A 20,311-nucleotide genomic window follows, 5' to 3' on the forward strand; every position below is an offset into this window, starting at 1 on the left:
TCGACAAGTGTAACGGTGAAACCTTCATGCAGGACGGTGCGTCATGCCATACGGCCAACATTGTAAGGGAATGGTTTGGCATGTGTGAACTTAATTATTTTGAAAGTTGGCCAGCAAACAGTCCAGACCTAAACCCGATTGAAAATGTGTGGAGTATGATGAAAAGAAGCTCCAGGATCTGGACACGAGCAGTGTAGCGAAGCTCAAGCAGGCGGTCGTGCAAGTGTGGGGAGAACTGTCACCTACATATCTGGAAAAACTAGCAGATTCTGTACCACGTCGGTTGGAATCTGTCATAAAGAGGAAGGGAAACAGCACAAAATATTAGGTAAGGTAAAGAAATTATATTTTTAATGATAGTAATAGATGATTAAGGCAAATTTAATGGTATGCATGGTACGAAAAAACACAAAAACAACACGCGCCACTTTCATTGGCGGCCAGTGTACTCATCATCTCTTTGTGTTTACTACCTGTTTACAATTATATATATTCTCTTTCTATACCTATTACTACCTGTCTCCCTATTCACTATATGTTTTTACCCATTTACCATTTTCTACAAACAACTTAACAACTCTTTACATGTATTTCTCTCCAAAATATTACCTGCTTACAACCTGCTTACCTATTTACCATCTATTTACCATCTACTGTATTTATCATCTATTTACCACCAGTTTACTCCAATTCACCATTTATTCATCACCTCTTCCCATCTATTTGTCATTTAGTCATCACCTATTTATCATCTCTTTACCTATTTGTCACCTGATCACCACCTGTCACCTCCTGAGTGCTTAGTTTCCCCGTGGCGTCAGGAAGGCGAAAGAAGTATCTAAGCTCACCTTGGCGTGGCACTTTTACGAATTACAAGGTGCTGACTCCCCTAATAAGGTTTGGACAGATGGCTAATGATGGTGATGAGAGAAGGCGGGGACCAGGTGTGCGTGTGTGTGTGTGTGTGTGTGTGTGTGTGTGTGTGTGTGTGTGTGTGTGTGTGTGTGTGTGTGTTGTATTTTTTTATGCTCTTTGTTGTTCTTCTTGTTCCTTAATTTGCATACTGATTGATTCTGACGTCAGCATGAAGCAGGAGTTTGGAAAGTTTAAAGTTTTACGGAAGAAGGAAGGTTCTTGACTCTTGTTACCTAAGTTTTTTTTTCCTCCTTGTCTTTTCTATCCCCGCCCTATTTTCTTTTCACTTTTTCTTTTTTTTTTTTTTACTTTTTTTTTATCCCGTGTTGTTACGTACAGTACATGAAAGTTCCGTACCTCCATTACTCTCTCATTTTCTTTCCCCTTTTAAAAATTCTCGTATTGGTACTTTCAACTCTTTTTCTTTCATCATCGTGATATTAATCTATTTTTCCTCTTATATTTTCATGGTCTTTTTTTTTCTTTATCCTTCATCACATTCCTTACCATCATTAATTTACTGCTCCTTTCTACTAACATCACTCTCATCCTTTTAGTCTTCCTCCTCTTACAACTTCAGCTTATTTTTACGTTTATATTTTCAACAACCTAATCGGACACCATGTAAAGCAAAAGGAGGAAAAAGAGATGAACACAGGGAAATAGGAAGGATAGGAGGTGTGTCACTAGAGTAAGAATAATGAAAAGTAAGAGAAGGAAAGAATACTAGTGGAAAAACGTACGGTAATAATAAAAAATACGGAAATGAGGGGAGTTAGAAGAGGAGGAAAGGGAGATGAGGGGAGTTAGAAGAATAAACAAGCAAAATAACTGGATATTGGATCAAAATAAGTAGGGAGCCGTTGGGATATCATTAAAGGAGGATATTTGGGAGTAAAAAGAGTAGGACGAGATGATGAGGTGACAGAGGAGAAAGGGAGGGAGTGGTCTGAATTACTAACATTCCTAAGTGCGGAATAAAGCAAAACAGAAAGATGAGAAGTAGGGAAGTGAATGGGGAATAAGAAAAAAAGAAGAATGAAAGAGTAAACCAACAATAGCAACACTCCCAAGTACTGAATATAATGAAAGAAACGAACAGATGCTACATGTTATGAGGGAAAGAAAATAAATATGAACAGCTGAACCAACAATAACAACACTCCCAACAAGTGAATAAAACAAAGACACAACACAAATCACTAACACACAAAAGCAGGCACAACAACTTCACTGCACTACCATTTGGCCTCACCACCCCTGCACGTATATTCCGCAGACTTAACTAAGTACCCTTTCACGCCGCCGCACCCGCCACCCTGCCACTCTGCCGCTCACCCCGCCCTAGCTGATGAAGTCTTGGGGATCCGTACTCCACTTTTCACAATCCGATGTGCCCGTAGCGACAGGCTGGACAGTTACATGCTTGCTGGGCTTGTTGGCGAAGGAAATCCATATGTGATTCAGTAGGTTAAGCGGCGCGGGGTTAAAGGAGATGTGCTACAGGATTGCATGTGTGTCTGTGTGTCTGTGTGTCGAGGCGCGCACACAAAAGATGGACGGGTAACTGTTTCGTTCCTGGTTCGTGTTCTCTTTCTGCTTTTCATCGGAGTTTGGTGTTTTGTGAAGGATATTTTGTGGTTTTCTTATGTCGTGATGATAAAGTTTTCTGTTCAACTCAATGAAGGTTGAAATAACGCACTGCGAGATGTTGAATGATAAAAACTTCTACGCGTATACCTGTGACCCTTGTGACGTGCGACGCTTTGTTAAGGAGTAAAGTAACCAAAGCTAACCTGAACTCACATATTAAGTATCATATCGGTGAATTATGACGAGAAATATGTACAGGAGGGAATGAGGCGAGGTTACTCAATTGATGAGGAAGAAATAAAAAGATCAATAACAAATAAAAACCATCAACAAGAGACGCATCATGTACTCAAACGACGGATGAGTTCAGGATGAGTTGATGTGACTGAGGGAACATTAAGGTTCATTAGTGAGCTGGCAGAGGACCGCCATTTGTCACCTGGGAGCCGAGAATAAATTAATCACCGCATCTGTTCATTAATCACGCCAGGTGTTCAAGTATTTAGACAGACGCAAATACAGTGACGTGGGAAGCTGCTTGTTAAAGGAGATGGCTGGTCTAGATTAGGTTATGGTTTCGAAGATGTGTTTGTGTTAGTGATAATCTCTCTCTCTCTCTCTCTCTCTCTCTCTCTCTCTCTCTCTCTCTCTCTCTCTCTCTCTCTCTCTCTCTCTCCTTCATTACAATCTCATTCTTTACTTTCACTATTTATTTTTCTAATTTATCTTTTTTTCTCTCTATTTCCTTCTTTTCTTACACCTCTCTTTCTTTATTCCTCCTCTTGCTCCACCTTTTCTTTCTATTTTCTTCTCCTCTTATTTCTCCTCTTCATCTTCCTCTTCCTACAATTGCGTTTTTTTCTTTTCAGACAAGTCAATCAATTCTCCTTAACCTTTTTTTTTCTCTCCACCGCCCACAACTCTTCTCCTTTCACCAGTTCCTTTAGAAATGGTGCATATCTTGTATCTTTTAGTTCATGTTCGTGTTTATATTATCTGCTTTTCTGTGAGTTTTGTGTATCGTGATGAGATTTTTCCCCTATTTTTAAAGTAATTAGTGATATTTTTATGTATTTTACGCTTTCTTTTATGTATTTTATTTACGTGTTTTAAATTTCAGTCATCCTTACATACTAACTTGCAATCTTTAACCTTTAATACAACTACAAACCTCCTTTCATTTCATTTAGGCATGCAGACAGACAGACAGACAAACACCAACCGTTATTAATTATTACACGCGCACACATACCTGTACGTACATACACACATACACACATAAAAAAAAAACACTCACACTTAGATACACACACACTATATATATACACACACTTACACAAATACACCTAAGAGATACGAGTAGATTAAAAAGATAAAAGTAACACAAGAAGCAAGTAACACAGCGTCCACAGGTAATCAAAAGAGAAAATGTAACAGGACTTTACCTTGCTCGTCCACTTGTTCCATTGTGAAGTTGATGTTTTCGTAAGAGTCCCAGGAGGCGATGGCACAGGGGGACTTATCGCAGGACACATTGGACACCGAGCGTGGCCTGTCCTCGGGGGAGTGAGTGAAGTGTAGCTCCACGCTGCCATCCAAGGGGAACCTCATGTCTGGGGGAATAACAGTTGGAAGTGACAAAGAGTGATAAAGAGGAATGCTTAAGTCTTGGAAATCAGAAGGGGAGTGAGAGAGGAGTGATTGGTAGACAGGGCGAGTGATGATGTCTGAGAATAATACTGTGAAGAGACAGAGGAGTGAATGATAGAGACAAGGGAAGTGGTGAGACCTTTTCTGTAAGAGAGACACTGGGCAAAAGCAAAAACGTATAGAAAATGTCCACTGAAATGCAAAACCCACCAGAAATATACAAAAATAATAAAAACTGAAGGATAAAAGTCTTGAATCACCCAAATGAAGGAGCTAAAGTCACAGGAAGGAAGAAATACAGAAGCAGGTAAGGAGATAACCACCGGAGTGACAGGGAGGAGTGACTTAGAAGAGGAGTGATGTGATGCGAGATCTTCCCCCTGCCTTCTCTCTGTCCTTCCCTGTCTTCCCCTTCCCGCGCACTGAAGGGCTGAGGATTACAGTCGAGGGGGAACGCCTGGGATTGTTTAGTCGGTCCCGCAGCTCACTGTATTCAGGAGTTAGTGATTAAAATGGAAAGGGTGTAGGAGAATGTGGAGTGTATGTATGTACGCACCCGCTGGCAGTTTGGTAAAGGGAGTGGAGAGTAGCGAGGATTACACGAGGGAACGAAAGAGTGTGAGTGTGTGTAGGTGAGAGTGATGGGTGTGGGTGGAAGGGTACAGGTGTAAGAGTGTAATGTTCCTGTCCTCTCCGTTTTCTTTCTCTCCTTCCCCTTGGTGTCAAAATATCAGGTGTGGATGTTTGAGTGATGTTGCTGTCCTCTTACTCTCTCCTTCCACCTGGTACTTATGTGCATGTGGGTTTCTATTCCCTTCCTCTCCATCTCTCTCTCTTTTCTTCTTCCTCTGAGTATCAAAAGAGTCGCTTTCGAGGATTGCAATCGTCCGTCCTTTCATGTTTATAAATACGATTTCAGCTGTAGTGTTCTTTTAATCCTGGAATGGCGGGTGGGGAAAAAAAAGAATGCCAGGCGGAAAAATTATACCGGAATTAGACGTAATAAGATTAAGAGTATGAATTAACGTCACTAGGGAACTTCAGGGAGTGAAATATGATTGGATTTTTGCTGAGTTACTGAAAATATACAAGGCGTCCTCTCTTGTTCTCCCCGAGCGGCAAGATGATGAGGACTTTTACGTTTTCTTATTATCAGACACAGAAATCAGATTTGCAACCAATCAAAGCAATTATAGGAACGAAATATAAGACAATTTATTGAACTGAAACGAAGGGAATTGAAAGGGAAAAATGTAATGATGGGAAAGGAAATTTTGCAACAACAGGTCTTCTTATTCTTCTTCGTCTCCTCTTCCTCTTTCTTTCTGTGGTCATTTACTTTGATCTATACGCATCAATCTCCATTTCTAACATTACTGGTGATATTCTTCACATACGTTTTGTTTGGTTCTTTCGCTTCAGTTATAAAGGAAAACGGAATGACAGAAGAGGAATGAATGCAACAACAGATCTTCCTAGTCTTCTCTTCCTTCTTTCTTTTTGCTCTCATTAACTTTGATCTTTATTGACTGGCTTAACTTCAATTGCCATTCAAACATTAGCACTGACATTGTTTACATACGCGTTCTTTCCTATCCTTTCACTTATTCCGTGTTTTACTGACCCAGAGAAACGCAGATCAAGACAATAACCTTACAAAAATATAAGAAAAGTAAAGGAAATGAAGTATAAAATAAAGTTAAAGAAATAAAAACAATTACAGATGATTGAAATGTGAAACTAAAATTGCAGCTTGTGATTTCCTCTGCTTAGAAGAACTGAATAAGAAAAGACAGCATAAAAGAAAGTTCAAGGAATACAAACAATTACAAATGATTGAAATGCGAAACTAAAATTGCAGCTTGTGATTTCCGCTGCTTTGATATATTAATGCAATGTCCTGGAAAGAGAAGTGAGGGTAAAATACCATAATCAACACTTAATATGGAAAAATTGAACTACACCTTGTATTGAAAACTGATGTGATTATGTTGCTAATGAAATATTTGAAGTTTGTTTATTCTCATGGGAAAAAAGAAAGAAAACAAATAAACTTATTCAAATTGATAATAATGACGGTAATGGTGATGCTGCTACTGTTAAGATAATTACGCATCAAAATCCTTCAATATATTATAAAGAAACATCTATATACATTCCCAACCAATCAATCTGCATCTCCATCACTTTCTCTTATATCCATATATTTTCTTCTTTCTCTTGCTATTTTTCCTCTTCCTTCTACACCATCATCTCTTTCAACTCTTCCTTCTCTTCCTTCTTCACCCTCATCATCTTCCTTTCACATTTTTCACTCCTCAACTGCCATCTTTCTTAATTAGAACTCCCCTCTCTCCTACTGTTCTTACAAATATCCCTCCTTCTTTTTGTTCTCTTACAACTACCATCCTTTTTCTCCCTCTTTTAAAACTGCCAATCTTCCTTCTTCACTATCACCTTTCTTTATTTTAATTTCTAGTTTCATTATAACTTTCGTTCTTATTCTCTTCTACCTCAGCTTACTCCTCTTGCAACTTCCCTTCTCCTTCCTAATCTTACCACTCCTTCTTCTACTAATTCTCTTCAGCTCCTCTTCCTCTTCCTTATTTTACAACTTTCCCTCCTATTCCTCTTTTTCCAACTCCCCTACCTCTTCCTAATCTTTCAGCTTTTCCTTTTACTCCTTCTCCAACTCCTTTTCACCTTCTGTTTCCTCTTCCATCTCCTATCCCTCTTCCTTATTTTACAGCTTCCCATTCTACTCCTCTTCCGACCCTCCTTCCTTTTCATTACAACTTCCCTTTCTACTGCTCTTCTAACTCCTTTTCCTCTTCCTCATCTCACAACATCTAATATTAATCCTCTTCATCTTCTCCTCTTCTTCCACCACCACCACCGCCACTTTCTCCTCCTCCTCCTCCTCCTCCTCCTCCTCCTCCTCCTCCTCTAGGCCAAACACGTACCGTTGCAAGCGTCGTCCAGGTCATTCCGTGTAAAGGAGAGCACCTTTTCAGAGACAGTGCAAGTGTGGAACTGCATCCTGAAGATCACTTCCCTGGAGGCAGGCATGAGACGGCGGTGGTAGGCCTTCAGCAGAATGTCGCCCCGCAGCTGCACACCCATCTCGAACACCAGCGTCACCTGCCTCATCGTCTCCGTCAGGTTGTAGATGCCCGAGGTGTAAATGGGCGTCATTCCCTGGTAAATCTGAAGGAAAAGAGGACTGGTTAAGGACTGGGTTGGGTTTGGTTTAGGTTGGATTGGGTTGGGTTGGGTTAGATTTGGGTTGTGTGCTGGGTAGTTTCAGTTAAGTTATTTAGGTCAGTTAGGTAGTTAAGTTTTGTTATGTTATGTTATGTTATGTTATGTTATGTTATGTTATGCTATCTTAGGTTTTGGTTGTGTGATGGCGAGTCTTACTTTCTCTATTTTTGTATTTGAATTACTATTTTTTACCTGAAGCTTTTTTACTGGGTCTTTTTCCAAGTAACTCCATTTTTCGTTGTTCTTTTCGTGGCCTAGATCAGAGCTCCCCTCTATAAAATGTGTGTGTGTGTGTGTGTGTGTGTGTGTGTGTGTGTGTGTGTGTGTGTGTGTGTGTGTGTGTGTGTGTGTGTGTGTGTGTGTGTGTGTGTGTGTGTGAGTGCGTGTGTGTGTGTTATTCTGAAGGGGTTTGTGAGGAGGTGTTTGGCGTGTGTTTTTGGTGTTGTGTGTGTTTTGTCGGTGTTGTTTCGGAGATTACACGCCCCAGTGGTGGAGGCAGAGCTGACTTAGCTTACCTCTCTCTCTCTCTCTCTCTCTCTCTCTCTCTCTCTCTCTCTCTCTCTCTCTCTCTCTCTCTCTCTCTCTCTCTCTCCCCTATAACCTTTCCACTCATAGCACTCTCTCTTGCAGCGATATCCAAACATTAAGACTAATTTTAGAAACAGAAGTCCAGAAAGACCGAAACAATAGGAAAAATAAACAAACATCTCTAAAACACAATGACCTTTTCCTTTTTCCTTCTTTTCCTTCACAGTTTTGTATAAATTTTGTTCTTTATATGTTTTTCCTCTTAAACAGTTAACCCAGTATTGGCCTGTTCTTTTTCTGGATACTACTACTACTACTACTACTACTACTACTACTACTACTACTACTACTACTACTACTACTACTACTACTACTACTACTACTACTACTACTACTACTACTACTACTACTACTACTACTACTACTACTACTGCTACTACTACTACTACTACTACTACTACTACTGCTACTACTACTATTTTTTATGTAAGAGGAGAAACTTGTCAAGGTCAACAAAAAAAAAGGCCCACTTAATTGCTAATCCCCTTGCAGGTCAAAGGATCAGACGAAAGAAAGGGACAAATGTCTTGAAACTACTACTACTTCTACTACTGCTACTACTACTACTACTACTACTACTACTACTACTACTACTACTACTACTACTACCACTGCTACTACTACCACTACCACTACTACCACCACCACTGCCACTTTACCACCAATATACCACCACTACCACTGCCAGCACCGCTACCACCACCACCACCATTACCACTGACCCCACTGGTCCAATCACCACCACCACCACCACCACCACCACCACCACCACCACCACCACCACCACCACCACCACCACCACCACCACCACCACCACCACCACCACCACCACCACCACCACCACCACCACCACCACCACCACCACACCACCACCACCACCACCACCACCACCACCACCACCACCACCACCACCACCACCACCACCACCACCACCACCACCACCACCACCACCACCACCACCACCACCACCACCACCACCACCACCACCACCACCACCACACCACCACCACCACCACCACCACCACCACCACACCACCACCACCACCACCACCACACCACCACCACTGCACCACTGCACTGCACCACCACCACCACCACCACCACCACTGCTACTGCTACTGCTGCTACTTACTACCCACCACTGCTGCTACTACTACTACTACTACTACTACTACTACTACTACTAGTACAACTACCACTACTACTACTTCTACTACTATTACTACTACTACTACTACTACTACTACTACTACTACAACTACTACTACTACACCCTGTGGCTTACCTTGATGAAGAGATGGCAGCCTCCGCGTGGTTCGAAGTGTGGGATGCCGTCCAGAATGAGAGTGTTCAGGTAGAGAGGACTAGAGTTGATGCGGATCACCCCGGACAGCAGCCCCGCGAAGTAGTGCACGTACCTGGAGGAGGCGACGAAGGTAAGTGAGGTGTGATTTTTCTTCAATTGTTTTATTTACCTTTTTCTTGTGTCGTGATTTATTTTGATGTGTTATTTTTGTAATCTATTTATTCATCCTTTAATTTCCAAGCGTTCAGGAGTTCAGTTCAGTTCCTTCAGTGCCATGACGTGTTATCATATTCATTCTGCTTACTATTTGGTGATTTTAGACAGCTTCAGGAAATTATGTGGAGGATTAAGATAGTGAAGATTCTACCAATTAATCCTCTGACCTCCATAAACTCTTCCTCATGTAAATAAAATTGTGTAATCATACCCAAACTCAAGGTAAAAATGCGTCCCAGTACTGAAGGAGTCAAAGTAATACAGTACAATAGAGCAAAAACGAAGCGAGAAAAGAAAAAAGAAGATAAGAGCTAAAAGATAATAGGTAGCCAGTTTCAATCTATTCATTTATTTATTATTTTTCTATTTTAAAGTGCAGAGGAGTCCAATCAACAGTACACTAACGAGTAAACAGTAAACAAAAAATAGTTTAGTAATAATGGCTATCAGTTTTTATTTCATTCATTTATCTATTACTTTTTATTTGCTAGATAGTTCAAAAGAGAACAATAATGAAGAAACAAAAAACAATGAAAATAAGGAAAGAAAGCTCAATTTTACCATTTTATAACCTGATCTTTATGTAGAGATGTCCAACCAAGAGCACGAATATGAGAAAGAAGAGAGAAAAAAACCTAGCAATAATGGTTCTCTCAAAATAAGAAACTACAAATAAGAAAAAAAACCTCATCGATTTACCTTTTGCTGATTAACACAGAAAGGAAGGACACTTATGAAGGATATTTCTGTTGACTTACCTGTCTCCTTAATAATTGGGATAACTAAGGTGATTTTCATACATTTATCTGACCTACACCTTCCCAATTTGATAGATAGGTAGATATTTTTCTATTAACCACAGATATTTTTCTGCCAAATAGATATATTGCAATATTTTTTTCTGGTACAAATTACAATAATTGAACATTAAAAAGCATTACATCAAGCATTCATTATAAAGACCGTGAAATAAGAAGAAAATAAAACATCTTATTGACTTTACTAAGCTTCAATTTCTTCCTAATCTAGAACCCATTTCCCTCTTCTTTAACCTATTACCCTTGCTCTTCCTCCACCCTGTCCCTTGTCCTCCTTCCTGGTCTCGAACTTCATCCCTTCGCTTGCAGTCCCAGCCCAGCACTCTTTCCCTTCCTCATCACCATAGTCTCCCATCCTTTCTAAACCAGTATCCCGTTTTCTTTCTCGCAAACCTAGCACCATCTTCCTTAATTTCTAGTAACGCTTCTATTAGTTCCCCATTTCCTTTCCTCTTCCTCTTCCTCCGCTTTCTGGTCATTTCTTCCCTTCCTTCGTAACCTGGTCTCCTCTTCCCATCTTCCCCTCCTGTAGATCACCTGCTCCCCCACAAGCTTTATCGTCCATATATCACACGTTAATTACCTTAAGGTGAGTTGCATTAAAATGAATTACTCTTTGCCCCTTAAGGGAAATATTCTACTTAAAAACTGAAATAAAAAGGGACAGGATTCATTTATTCAGCGTACATTATATTAAAAACATTTTTCCTATGATTACACGAGGAGAGGGAAAAAGATATATTCCTCTCTTGAATGCAAGGTACACTTCTTTTTTTTCTTTTCCACCTCAAATAAATTCATGAATCGCGAATGTGATGAAAAACTAATAAGTATTAATTATGTGAGGGAAAGGAAAAATAATCAGGCGCCTTGAATATTTCTGATGAGAGAGAGAGAGAGAGAGAGAGAGAGAGAGAGAGAGAGAGAGAGAGAGAGAGAGAGAGAGAGAGAGAGAGAGAGAGAGAGAGAGAGAGAGAGAGAGAGAGAGAGAGAGAGAGAGAGAGAGAGATTTCTTGAAAACACAAAAGAAACAATCATTGTCAAACTTAACAAAATAAAAAAAAAGGAAAAATGAAAAAGAAAGAAGACAAACATGGAAACGCTTCACAGATCCCTTGAAATAAAAAGAAACAAAACAAAACAGAAAAAAAACCCAGCATTTAACAAAACCACAAAAAGTAAAAGCGCCATTTAATTCTAAACCTGAAAGAATGAACGAAAATAAAAGAAGAAAAAGAAACATAGAAGAGTGGAAAGGGACCTGAAAACATTTATATATGAAAGGAAGCAGATTCTAAAACCACAGAGAGGGAAGAGGACAGGAGGGAGAGTTGGACCTATGAGAGGAGAGAGAGAGAGAGAGAGAGAGAGAGAGAGAGAGAGAGAGAGAGAGAGAGAGAGAGAGAGAGAGAGAGAGAGAGAGAGAGAGAGAGAGAGAGAGAGAGAGAGAGAGAGAGAGAGAGAGAGAGTTAGTGAGGAAGGAAGAGGGAGTAATGGGGAGAGAAATGATGAGATAGAGAAGATAGAGAGATGAGGGGGAGAAGAGTGAGGAATAAAACAATTAGAGAGAGAGAAATAGAGAAGTAGGGAGGAAAAATAACTAGAGGGAGGGGAAATAGAGATGGGGAAACAGAAGAGAGGAATTAGGAAGAGGAAAATGAGTGGAGAAGCGAAGAAAAATAAGGGATAAGGATGGTAAAGCAAGGAAGAGAGGAAGAGGAGCACTGATAGAAAGTGGGAGTGGTGAGAGAGAGAGGGAGAGGTGAGAGGAGAGTGAGGAAAGGCCGCAGCATTTTACCACTACCACCACCACCACCACCACCACCACCACCGTCCCATCAGAAGCCGTGGCCCTCAAAGAAGGTTGCTTGCTGGAGAAAAGTTAAAGCAGGGTAACCAATTTAAGAGAGCTTGAGGAAAGGACGAAGAGAAATGTGAGGGGCAGGAGGAAAAGAGGAGGAGGAGGAGGAGGAGGAGGAGGAATGACAATGAAAAAAAAAAAATCGTAAGAGAAAAGAAGACAAGGACGAAAGAAGGAACACGGTACTGACAGGAACGAAATAAGAGAAAAGAGGACAAATACAAATACAAATAAAAGAAGAAAAAAGAGAGAGTGAAACAGAAAGGAGTGATATAAAAGTGAAAATAAAGAAAGAAAGAGAGAAAGAGAAGAGAGAGGCAAGTGGAAGGAGTGATACGAGAGGAAGAAAGAAAACAGCCAATAAAATCCGAAAACAAAGCTGGCATCAAATAAAAAAGAAAAAGAAAACGTTAAGAGGACAGAAAAGAAAAAGAAAAAGAAAGAAAAAAACTATCAAAAAAGGAAGACGAAAGGAAAGAAAAAGGAAATCAGAAACACATAAACTACGATAATAACTCACACATTCCTTTTTTTTTGGGACAGTTAGGTTAGAAAAAAGATTAAGTTAGGTTAGGTTAGATTAAGTTAGGAAAAAGCTTAGGTTAGGTTAGATCAGGTTAAAAAGATTAGGTTAGGTTAAGTTAGAATAAAAGATTAGGTTAGACTAAGTTAGGAAAATATCAGGTTAGGTTAAGTTAGATTAAGTAAGGAAAAATTATTAGGTTAGGTTAGATCAGGTGAGGAAAAGGTTTGGTTAGGTTAAGTTTGAAGAAATATTAGATTAGGTTAGATCAAGTTAGAAGAAAGATTAGGTTAGGTTAGATCAGGTTAGGTGAAGTCAGGAAAAAGGTTTGGTTTAGTTAAGTTACGAAAAAGTTATGTTATGATATGCTACGCCATGTTTTACGAGTATAGGTTAAGTTAGGTTAGGAAATGAAAGCAGAGAAGAGGAAATAGAAAGGGAAGGAAATAAAACCCGGAACTCAGAGCTCAAATCGGTACCTCTCCTTCCCCTAAAGTCACGTACCTTTTCTGTGAGGGGTGGTACAGCTGGCCAATCTTGTCGTCAAAGAAGCGTTTCATGGCGTAGCGGTCGAGCGCCTGGTCCGTGGAGGCGCAGATGTTGCTGTAGTGCATGTAGGCCGCCACCACAACGCCCAGTTTCTCGTAGCCGCCCCTGCAACACACAGAGGAAAGGGAAATGCATTAGAACACTTCACATAATAGGAACAAACACCAGCATGAAAAGAGAAATACTTCAGAACACTTTAGGTGATAGGAACAAGTAGAAGCAGAGTTGTAGGACGGAACCATACTCTGCAACACCAAAAGGAAGAAGAAACGCATTAGAATACTTCACATGATAGGAACAAACAGCAGCAGACTTGTAGGATTCGACTCTGTAACAACACATGAAAAAGAAAAGCGCATTAATCTCTTCAGTACTATGACGCATTTTTACTGTGAGTTTAGGGTGTGATTAGACGATTTTATTGACATGAGGAAGGGTCTATTAAGCTCAGAAGATTAATGCCCAGTCCTCATTATTTCAATTCCACATAAGTTTCTGAAGCTGTATAAAATCACCAAATAATAACCAGAATGAATATGAAAACGCGTCATGGTACTGAAGGGTTAAAACACTTCACATGATAAAAACAAGCAGTAGACTTGTAGAACCGAACCATACTCCGCAACACTAAAAGGGAAACGAAATACATGAAAAAAAGAAAAAAAATCATATGGTAAGGACAATTAACAACAGCAGACTTATTGTAGAGCAGCTCCATTTGCATACAGGCTATAATAAGAATACATAGGTAAACAGGTAAACTCAGGTAATCTAACTTAACCATATGTAATAGACTCATCACTGACGCTTGAGGAACAGTAACGAAACAAATGATCATCTGGAAGCGTAAATCAACAGGTAAACTCAAGTAAAGCAAGGTAAATGTGTGGTATATATATATATATATATATATATATATATATATATATATATATATATATATATATATATATATATATATATATATATATATATTAAAATCATCACTAGCAAGCATATTAAGCCATCAGTCACCGTGTCCTGTCAGGGGGGATAGAAAAAATTCATAAAAAAAAAACCAAGAGAGAAGGGATGAAACGAAAAAAAGATTAAAATATGCATGTGTTCTGGACTTGACTTGGTTTGTGTATTCTCTTTATGTATATATGCATACACGCACATTTGTAACGGGTTGTATGAATATGTGTGCAGAGCCGCCTCTGGAATATGTATGACGTGGAATGTGTTTTGTGTATAGCAGGGTTTGTGTGTCTATTCTTTACACACACACACACACACACACACACACACACACACACACACACACACACACACACACACACACACACACACACACACACACACACACACACACACACACACACACACACACACACCATGAACTCATGTCAAATTGGGTCATGGTTCTCCTTCCCCTTACCCCGTCACCACCCCTCAACCCGGGCCCAGCCTCTGCTTCACTCCTTTGATCTGAGGGGAGTGTCGCTTCTGTGAGAGACCCCAAAAGAAGCCTCAACCAGGTCCTCTCCCTGCCAGCTCCTTCTCCCAATCACTCGACTGAATCCACCAAACTTCCTATCGCCCTGACAGTCCCCCTCCGACACTTCCTCACATGCACAGCGCTAATTTACAAGTGTCACATGAACTGAGGTGGTGCTTTGGACGATGCCGCGGCAGACGAGTGATGGTGATGCGTGGTTAGGTTAGAGAAGAGAGTTAAACAAGGATACAGGTGAATTCGTACAGTGAGGTTGGTGTGTTGAAGGGATGTAAAGTATTGAAGGGAATTAAATGCATTTCTTCGTGGATATAATACCAGAATGACATAGGAATCTTGCATACCTGAACAGCTCAACAGAAAAAATGTAAATGAATAAGTAAGTAAATGCATAAATAAAAATAAATGAATAAAACATGATAGAGAATTATGACAAAGTAAAAGTAACTAAAAATCGACCGACATAAAAATAACAAATAAATAAATGAAATGAAAAAAGAAAAGAAAATATGAAATAAAAATACAAAGTAAAAAACGAAAAAAGATAATGGCGAAAATAGATAAAAATGACAACACCTGTACTCCCGTTCGTTCCTGTGTGTTAGGCGTGACTCACCTGGCGTGGAGGACGGCGACGTGTTGGGGTGCTGCGTGATCCAGGAGTCGAGGGCCTTGCAGATGGAACAAAGGCGCTCCAGGGCGGGGGCCAGCTGGTCAGGCCATCCCAGCTCCAGCACACGCGGCAGGAAGTGGCTCACCTCCCCCTGGCCGGACAGATTGAACACCTGGGGGAACGCGGGACAGGTAATGTCAATGGTGGGGTCAAGCGAGGGGTCAAGGTCATTGCTAAGGTCACATGTACAGGAACACTTGTTGATGCTTTGTCTATTTTTCCTTATTCTGTTTTCAATGGATCTTTTAAATGTTTTATTTCTATTGATTTGGTATTCTCTTATTGGTGGAAATAATATCAATAAAATTATATTGTTCGTTTTATATACACTTTTTTTTTTAAATTTTATTTTATTTATACCATGTAGGCTTATCACGGAAATTTCTGGGCTAAAGGGGGTATTTTTGGGTACCTCCTATCTCAAAGCCCACCCGCTAGGAAACCGTTGCCCCGAGTGAGGAAGCCCAACCTACACTCGGACCGTGGACAGGATTCGAACACGTGCCATTGGAAACCCTCTGACCCCAAAGCACGCATGGTTCCACTGTACCACGGCGGCACTTATAGATTAGTGTGTCTGTGTTGTTATTGTCTATGTCTATTTAAATTTGTCCTCGTTTCTCAGCATAAGTAACAACTGTCAGTTAGTATCACTGTTTTTTTTATAGTTTCGTTTTAAATCTCTTATGAATTAATGTCAATGTTGTTTTTATTCATTCGATCTTCGTTTTTTATTCTATAGTGATTTTTCAGTTTCTAAGCACAAGGTAATTCAGTCAAAAGTAACCCTAACACAACTCCTCACTCTATTCTTAAGCACAAACTTTTAAAGACAAAACAAAACAACTACATAAAGAAAACAGAACAAGACACACAACTGGGAAAGACACACACACACACACACACACACACACACACACACACACACACACACACACACACACACACACACACACACACACACACACACACACAGACCACTCCATTTCTTCCGCCAAGTCTTGATACATCACCACATTTCCTCTCACTTCGACTCCAACACAACACAACTTATGAGAAAAATACAATGAAACACGTCACACCCAATCCCGTCACCACAATGACTCACGTAACATCTTCTGCGGGACGGGAGCAAGAGGAACAAGGAGCAGGGAAGGACGAGAATGACGGAGGAGAGAGAGAGAGAGAGAGAGAGAGAGAGAGAGAGAGAGAGAGAGAGAGAGAGAGAGAGAGAGAGAGAGAGAGAGAGAGAGAGAGAGAGAGAGAGAGAGAGAGAGAGAGAGAGAGAGAGAGAGAGAGAGAGAGAGAGAGAGAGAGAGAGAAAGGGAAAAATGAAGATTGCAGGAAGGAGGGAGGAATACAGGCAAGAAGCGAGAGCAAGAGCAACAAGGAGGAAGGGAAGACGAAACATAGCAAGAAAGATGAAGGAAGGAGAGAGGAAGACATGGAGGACGTGAGGAAGAGTAGAATAAAGTCAGTAGGAAGAAGGAAGAAGACAAAAAGGGAGGAGGGAAGCAGAGAGATAAGAAAGGAGAAGCATAGGTAGGATGAAAAAAAAAAACAAGGAAATGAAGAAGGAAGACACGAGGAAAGAGAGAGAGTGAACCAGCTGGAAGAAGGAAGAAAGAATAGGAAGAAAAAAACAAAGAAATGAAGAAAAAATGAGGAAAAGAAAAGAAAACGGGAATTGAAGGAAGAGGAAAAGACAAAAAATTATAAGGATACTAGTAGAAAATACAAAAACAAAGAAAAAAACAAGAAGCGGAAGGAAGGAAGAGGGAAAGTAAGACAAGGAAGTAAGAGGGAGGGGAAACATACAGATGGTAGGGATGAACAAAGATTAAGAGCTCAAAGGGAGTCGCTTGTAATGAAGTTAATAGACAAGCAACATTAATATCCAGTAGTGTTTACAAAGGAGATTTGAGAGTAGCGTTGGCACCCTTCCTGGCAACAAATAGACAGCGTTATTTCCCCTAAAATGAACCCAAGAAATAGTGGAAATACTGAGAGAGAAAGAGAGAGAGAGAGAGAGAGAGAGAGAGAGAGAGAGAGAGAGAGAGAGAGAGAGAGAGAGAGAGAGAGATACGGGCTATTTTGTAACTTTTCTCTCCTGCAATTAACACACCAGCTTTTTTTTTTTATCAACTTCAACCCTTTCACTGCCATTTGTTTCTTATTGTTGTACAGCCACCTTTAAACATCACATGGAAGACACTGGAAAGCCATTTTATTCCCTATTTTCCTTCCTGCACGTGCTTGTAAAGATCTCGTATTTATACCTTTATATAGTGATGTGAATTTTCAGTTGTCACAAACATAAAACAGCAAGAAATTTGTTGATAATGAAAAGAGAAAATATGTCCAATTTTTTCCCTCTCTCTACTTAACGTAGGAGAATGAAGTGAAGGTAGGAATGAATAATACCCAGAAAACAATGATTCCAACACAGAAATTGGAGGAAGGTTGGAACTCGACCTACCTTGCAGCGGGCCAAGATCTAATTTAAACTCCCGAAAGGCGATTGTCTAGTTAAAACAGTATTAAGAGGAATGGACGACAGGCCGCGAGAGGACGAGACGAGAAAGACCACTAGAGGACGACGAGGAGGAAGACGAGAAGACGAGAACGACGAAGAAAACAATACAAATTAAATCCTCAGAAGGTTAATACATTGAATAATATGAGAGAGGAATGAACAATAGTCGACGTAGAATATGACAAAACAATAAAAACTAAAAAGAGGAAGAAAAATTAACATTCCCGTAAGAAAATTAGCAGAAAAAAAGTAGACTCGAGTATGAACAAAGACATGACAATGACGACAAAGACATCAAAAAGGAAAACAAGACTAATTGACTGCCTGACTGACTAATTGACTCACTGATTGACTGATGGACTGACTGGTTATTAAAGCTCAAACAACGAGTCATATGGCGTCTAGACGTAAACATGAAGTCCAGAGACGAAGGAACAAGTGAAGAAAAGAAGAAGTACAGTGATGTAGACGGAGGAGATGAGGGAAACAAGGTGAGTGAGTAACGAAAGAGGAGGAGGAAGATGAAAAAAACGAAGAGTAAGAAAGAAAAAGGAAAGGTAAAGGAAACAAAAGGAAAAAAATGAAAATGACGCGAAAGGACGTAGAGAAAAAAAAAAAACATAAAAAAGACGAATAAAGAGACAGAAAAAGATATAAGACGAGAGAAGAAATACAGCAAAGAAAACAAAGAAAGAGAAGTAAGATGGAACGAAGAACACAACATTACACAAGACAAAACAAAGAGAAAAAGAGAAAACAACAAAAAGAAACAAGACAAAAGAAACATGGAAGACAAGAGAAGGAACACACAGGCAAAGAAAACGAAGGAATGAAGGACAGACACACAGACACACAGACACACAGACAGACAGAGACACACAGAGGGAGGCTAGGGAACAAAACGATGATGAGATAATCCGTGACTTCAAAGGGACAGCGAAGACTCCACATGATGCGCACTCCCCTCCTTCCATCCCTCCCCTCCCTCCCCTCACTCCCCTCCCAAGGTTAGTTATTTAGGTTTCCAAGAAATTAAAGGGGAAGAACCGAACCCCACTTCCTCCCCTCTTCCGAGAAATACTCCCTGTCCGGCTACACAACGAGGGGAGTAGAGGGGAGATGCGAGGAGAGACGGGAAGGGGAAGGGGCATGGACGTATGGAGGAGGGAAGGGGCAAGAACAGGAGAAATGGGCGACAGAGGGAAAAGGATAAAGGGGAAGAGAGGGGAAAAGAAGGGCAAGGAAAGGAGAGACGATGGGAGGGAAGGAAGAGGTGATGGGAGCGGAAGGGAAGATGGGGAGAGGGGAAAAGAGGAAGACAGGAAGAGAAAATGGAAGGGACAAGGAAGTAAAGGCAAAGAGGGTACAGAGGGAAAAGCGATGGGGGTGAATGAAACAGAGGAGAGAGGTGAGGTAGGAGAGATGAGAGGAGAGAGAGAGAGGAAGGTCAAAGAGGGAAGGAATGGGAAAGAAGAAAAGAGAGGGGAGAATGGGACAAGGGGAGAGAGGAAGGAAATGAAGAAGAGGAAGGAAGAGGCGAGGGGAGGAAGAAAGAAGGGGCAAATGAGGGGAAACTAAGGGAAATAAGAATTTTTATCAGCCATTTACACAGCCTCGCTCGCCAGTGTTATGAGTACTACTGGACACCGCGCCCCCTCCCTCATCATGCTTGGCGCTCCTCCCCCCCCTCTCTCTCTCTCTCTTGGTCACCTACACACATACACACGCACACACATACCCTCCCTCTGTACCTCCCCCTCCCTATTTCTCTCTCCTCCTTTACACATGATTTAAGGAAAGGTACAAAAAATGCTCCCAAGTATCACTCATTCTTAGTCCTCTTCCTCTTTTCTTTCCCACACTTCCCTCTCCTTCCTCTTCCTCCTTCTCCTCTTCCGACCTCCTTTTGCTAGTCCTCTTCATTCTCTTCCTCCTCTTTTTTACTCTTTCCGCCTGAGTGAATCCCATACTCCTCCGGATCTCCCTACTTTTACTTCTCTTACTCTTCTTCTTCTTCTTCCTCCTCCTCCTCCTCCTCCTCCTCCTCCTCCTCCTCCTACTACTACTACTACTACTACTCCTACTGCTATTACTACTGGTGCTCCTCATTCTCTTCCTCTTTTTTTCACTTTTTACGCCTGAGTGAATTCTGTACTATTTTTTTTTTCCATATCTACTCCTATATTACTCTTCCTCTTATTCTGCATCTCTTTCCTCCTCTTCTTGCTAGTCCACCTCCCCCTCTCCTACTCGTTCTCATTCTCTTCCTTCTCTTTTTTCATTTCCTCCCGGCTGAGTGAATTCCGTATATCTCTTTATTT

The 20,311-nt window shown here is 40.7% G+C and overlaps 1 protein-coding gene across 1 annotated transcript in view; it reads right to left on the reverse strand.

Annotated features, from left to right (window-relative positions):
* The window catches only part of LOC123507674, a 190,876-nt gene that overhangs the window by 73,050 nt on the left and 97,515 nt on the right, over positions 1 to 20,311 (reverse strand). The window contains 6 exon segments of the mRNA XM_045260787.1: positions 3,954 to 4,121; positions 7,122 to 7,365; positions 9,296 to 9,428; positions 13,239 to 13,388; positions 15,398 to 15,422; positions 15,425 to 15,566. Coding sequence (XP_045116722.1) covers positions 3,954 to 4,121; positions 7,122 to 7,365; positions 9,296 to 9,428; positions 13,239 to 13,388; positions 15,398 to 15,422; positions 15,425 to 15,566 — 862 coding nt within the window.

Source organism: Portunus trituberculatus, chromosome 23, assembly GCF_017591435.1.
Source record: "Portunus trituberculatus isolate SZX2019 chromosome 23, ASM1759143v1, whole genome shotgun sequence".
Taxonomy (NCBI): domain Eukaryota; kingdom Metazoa; phylum Arthropoda; class Malacostraca; order Decapoda; family Portunidae; genus Portunus; species Portunus trituberculatus.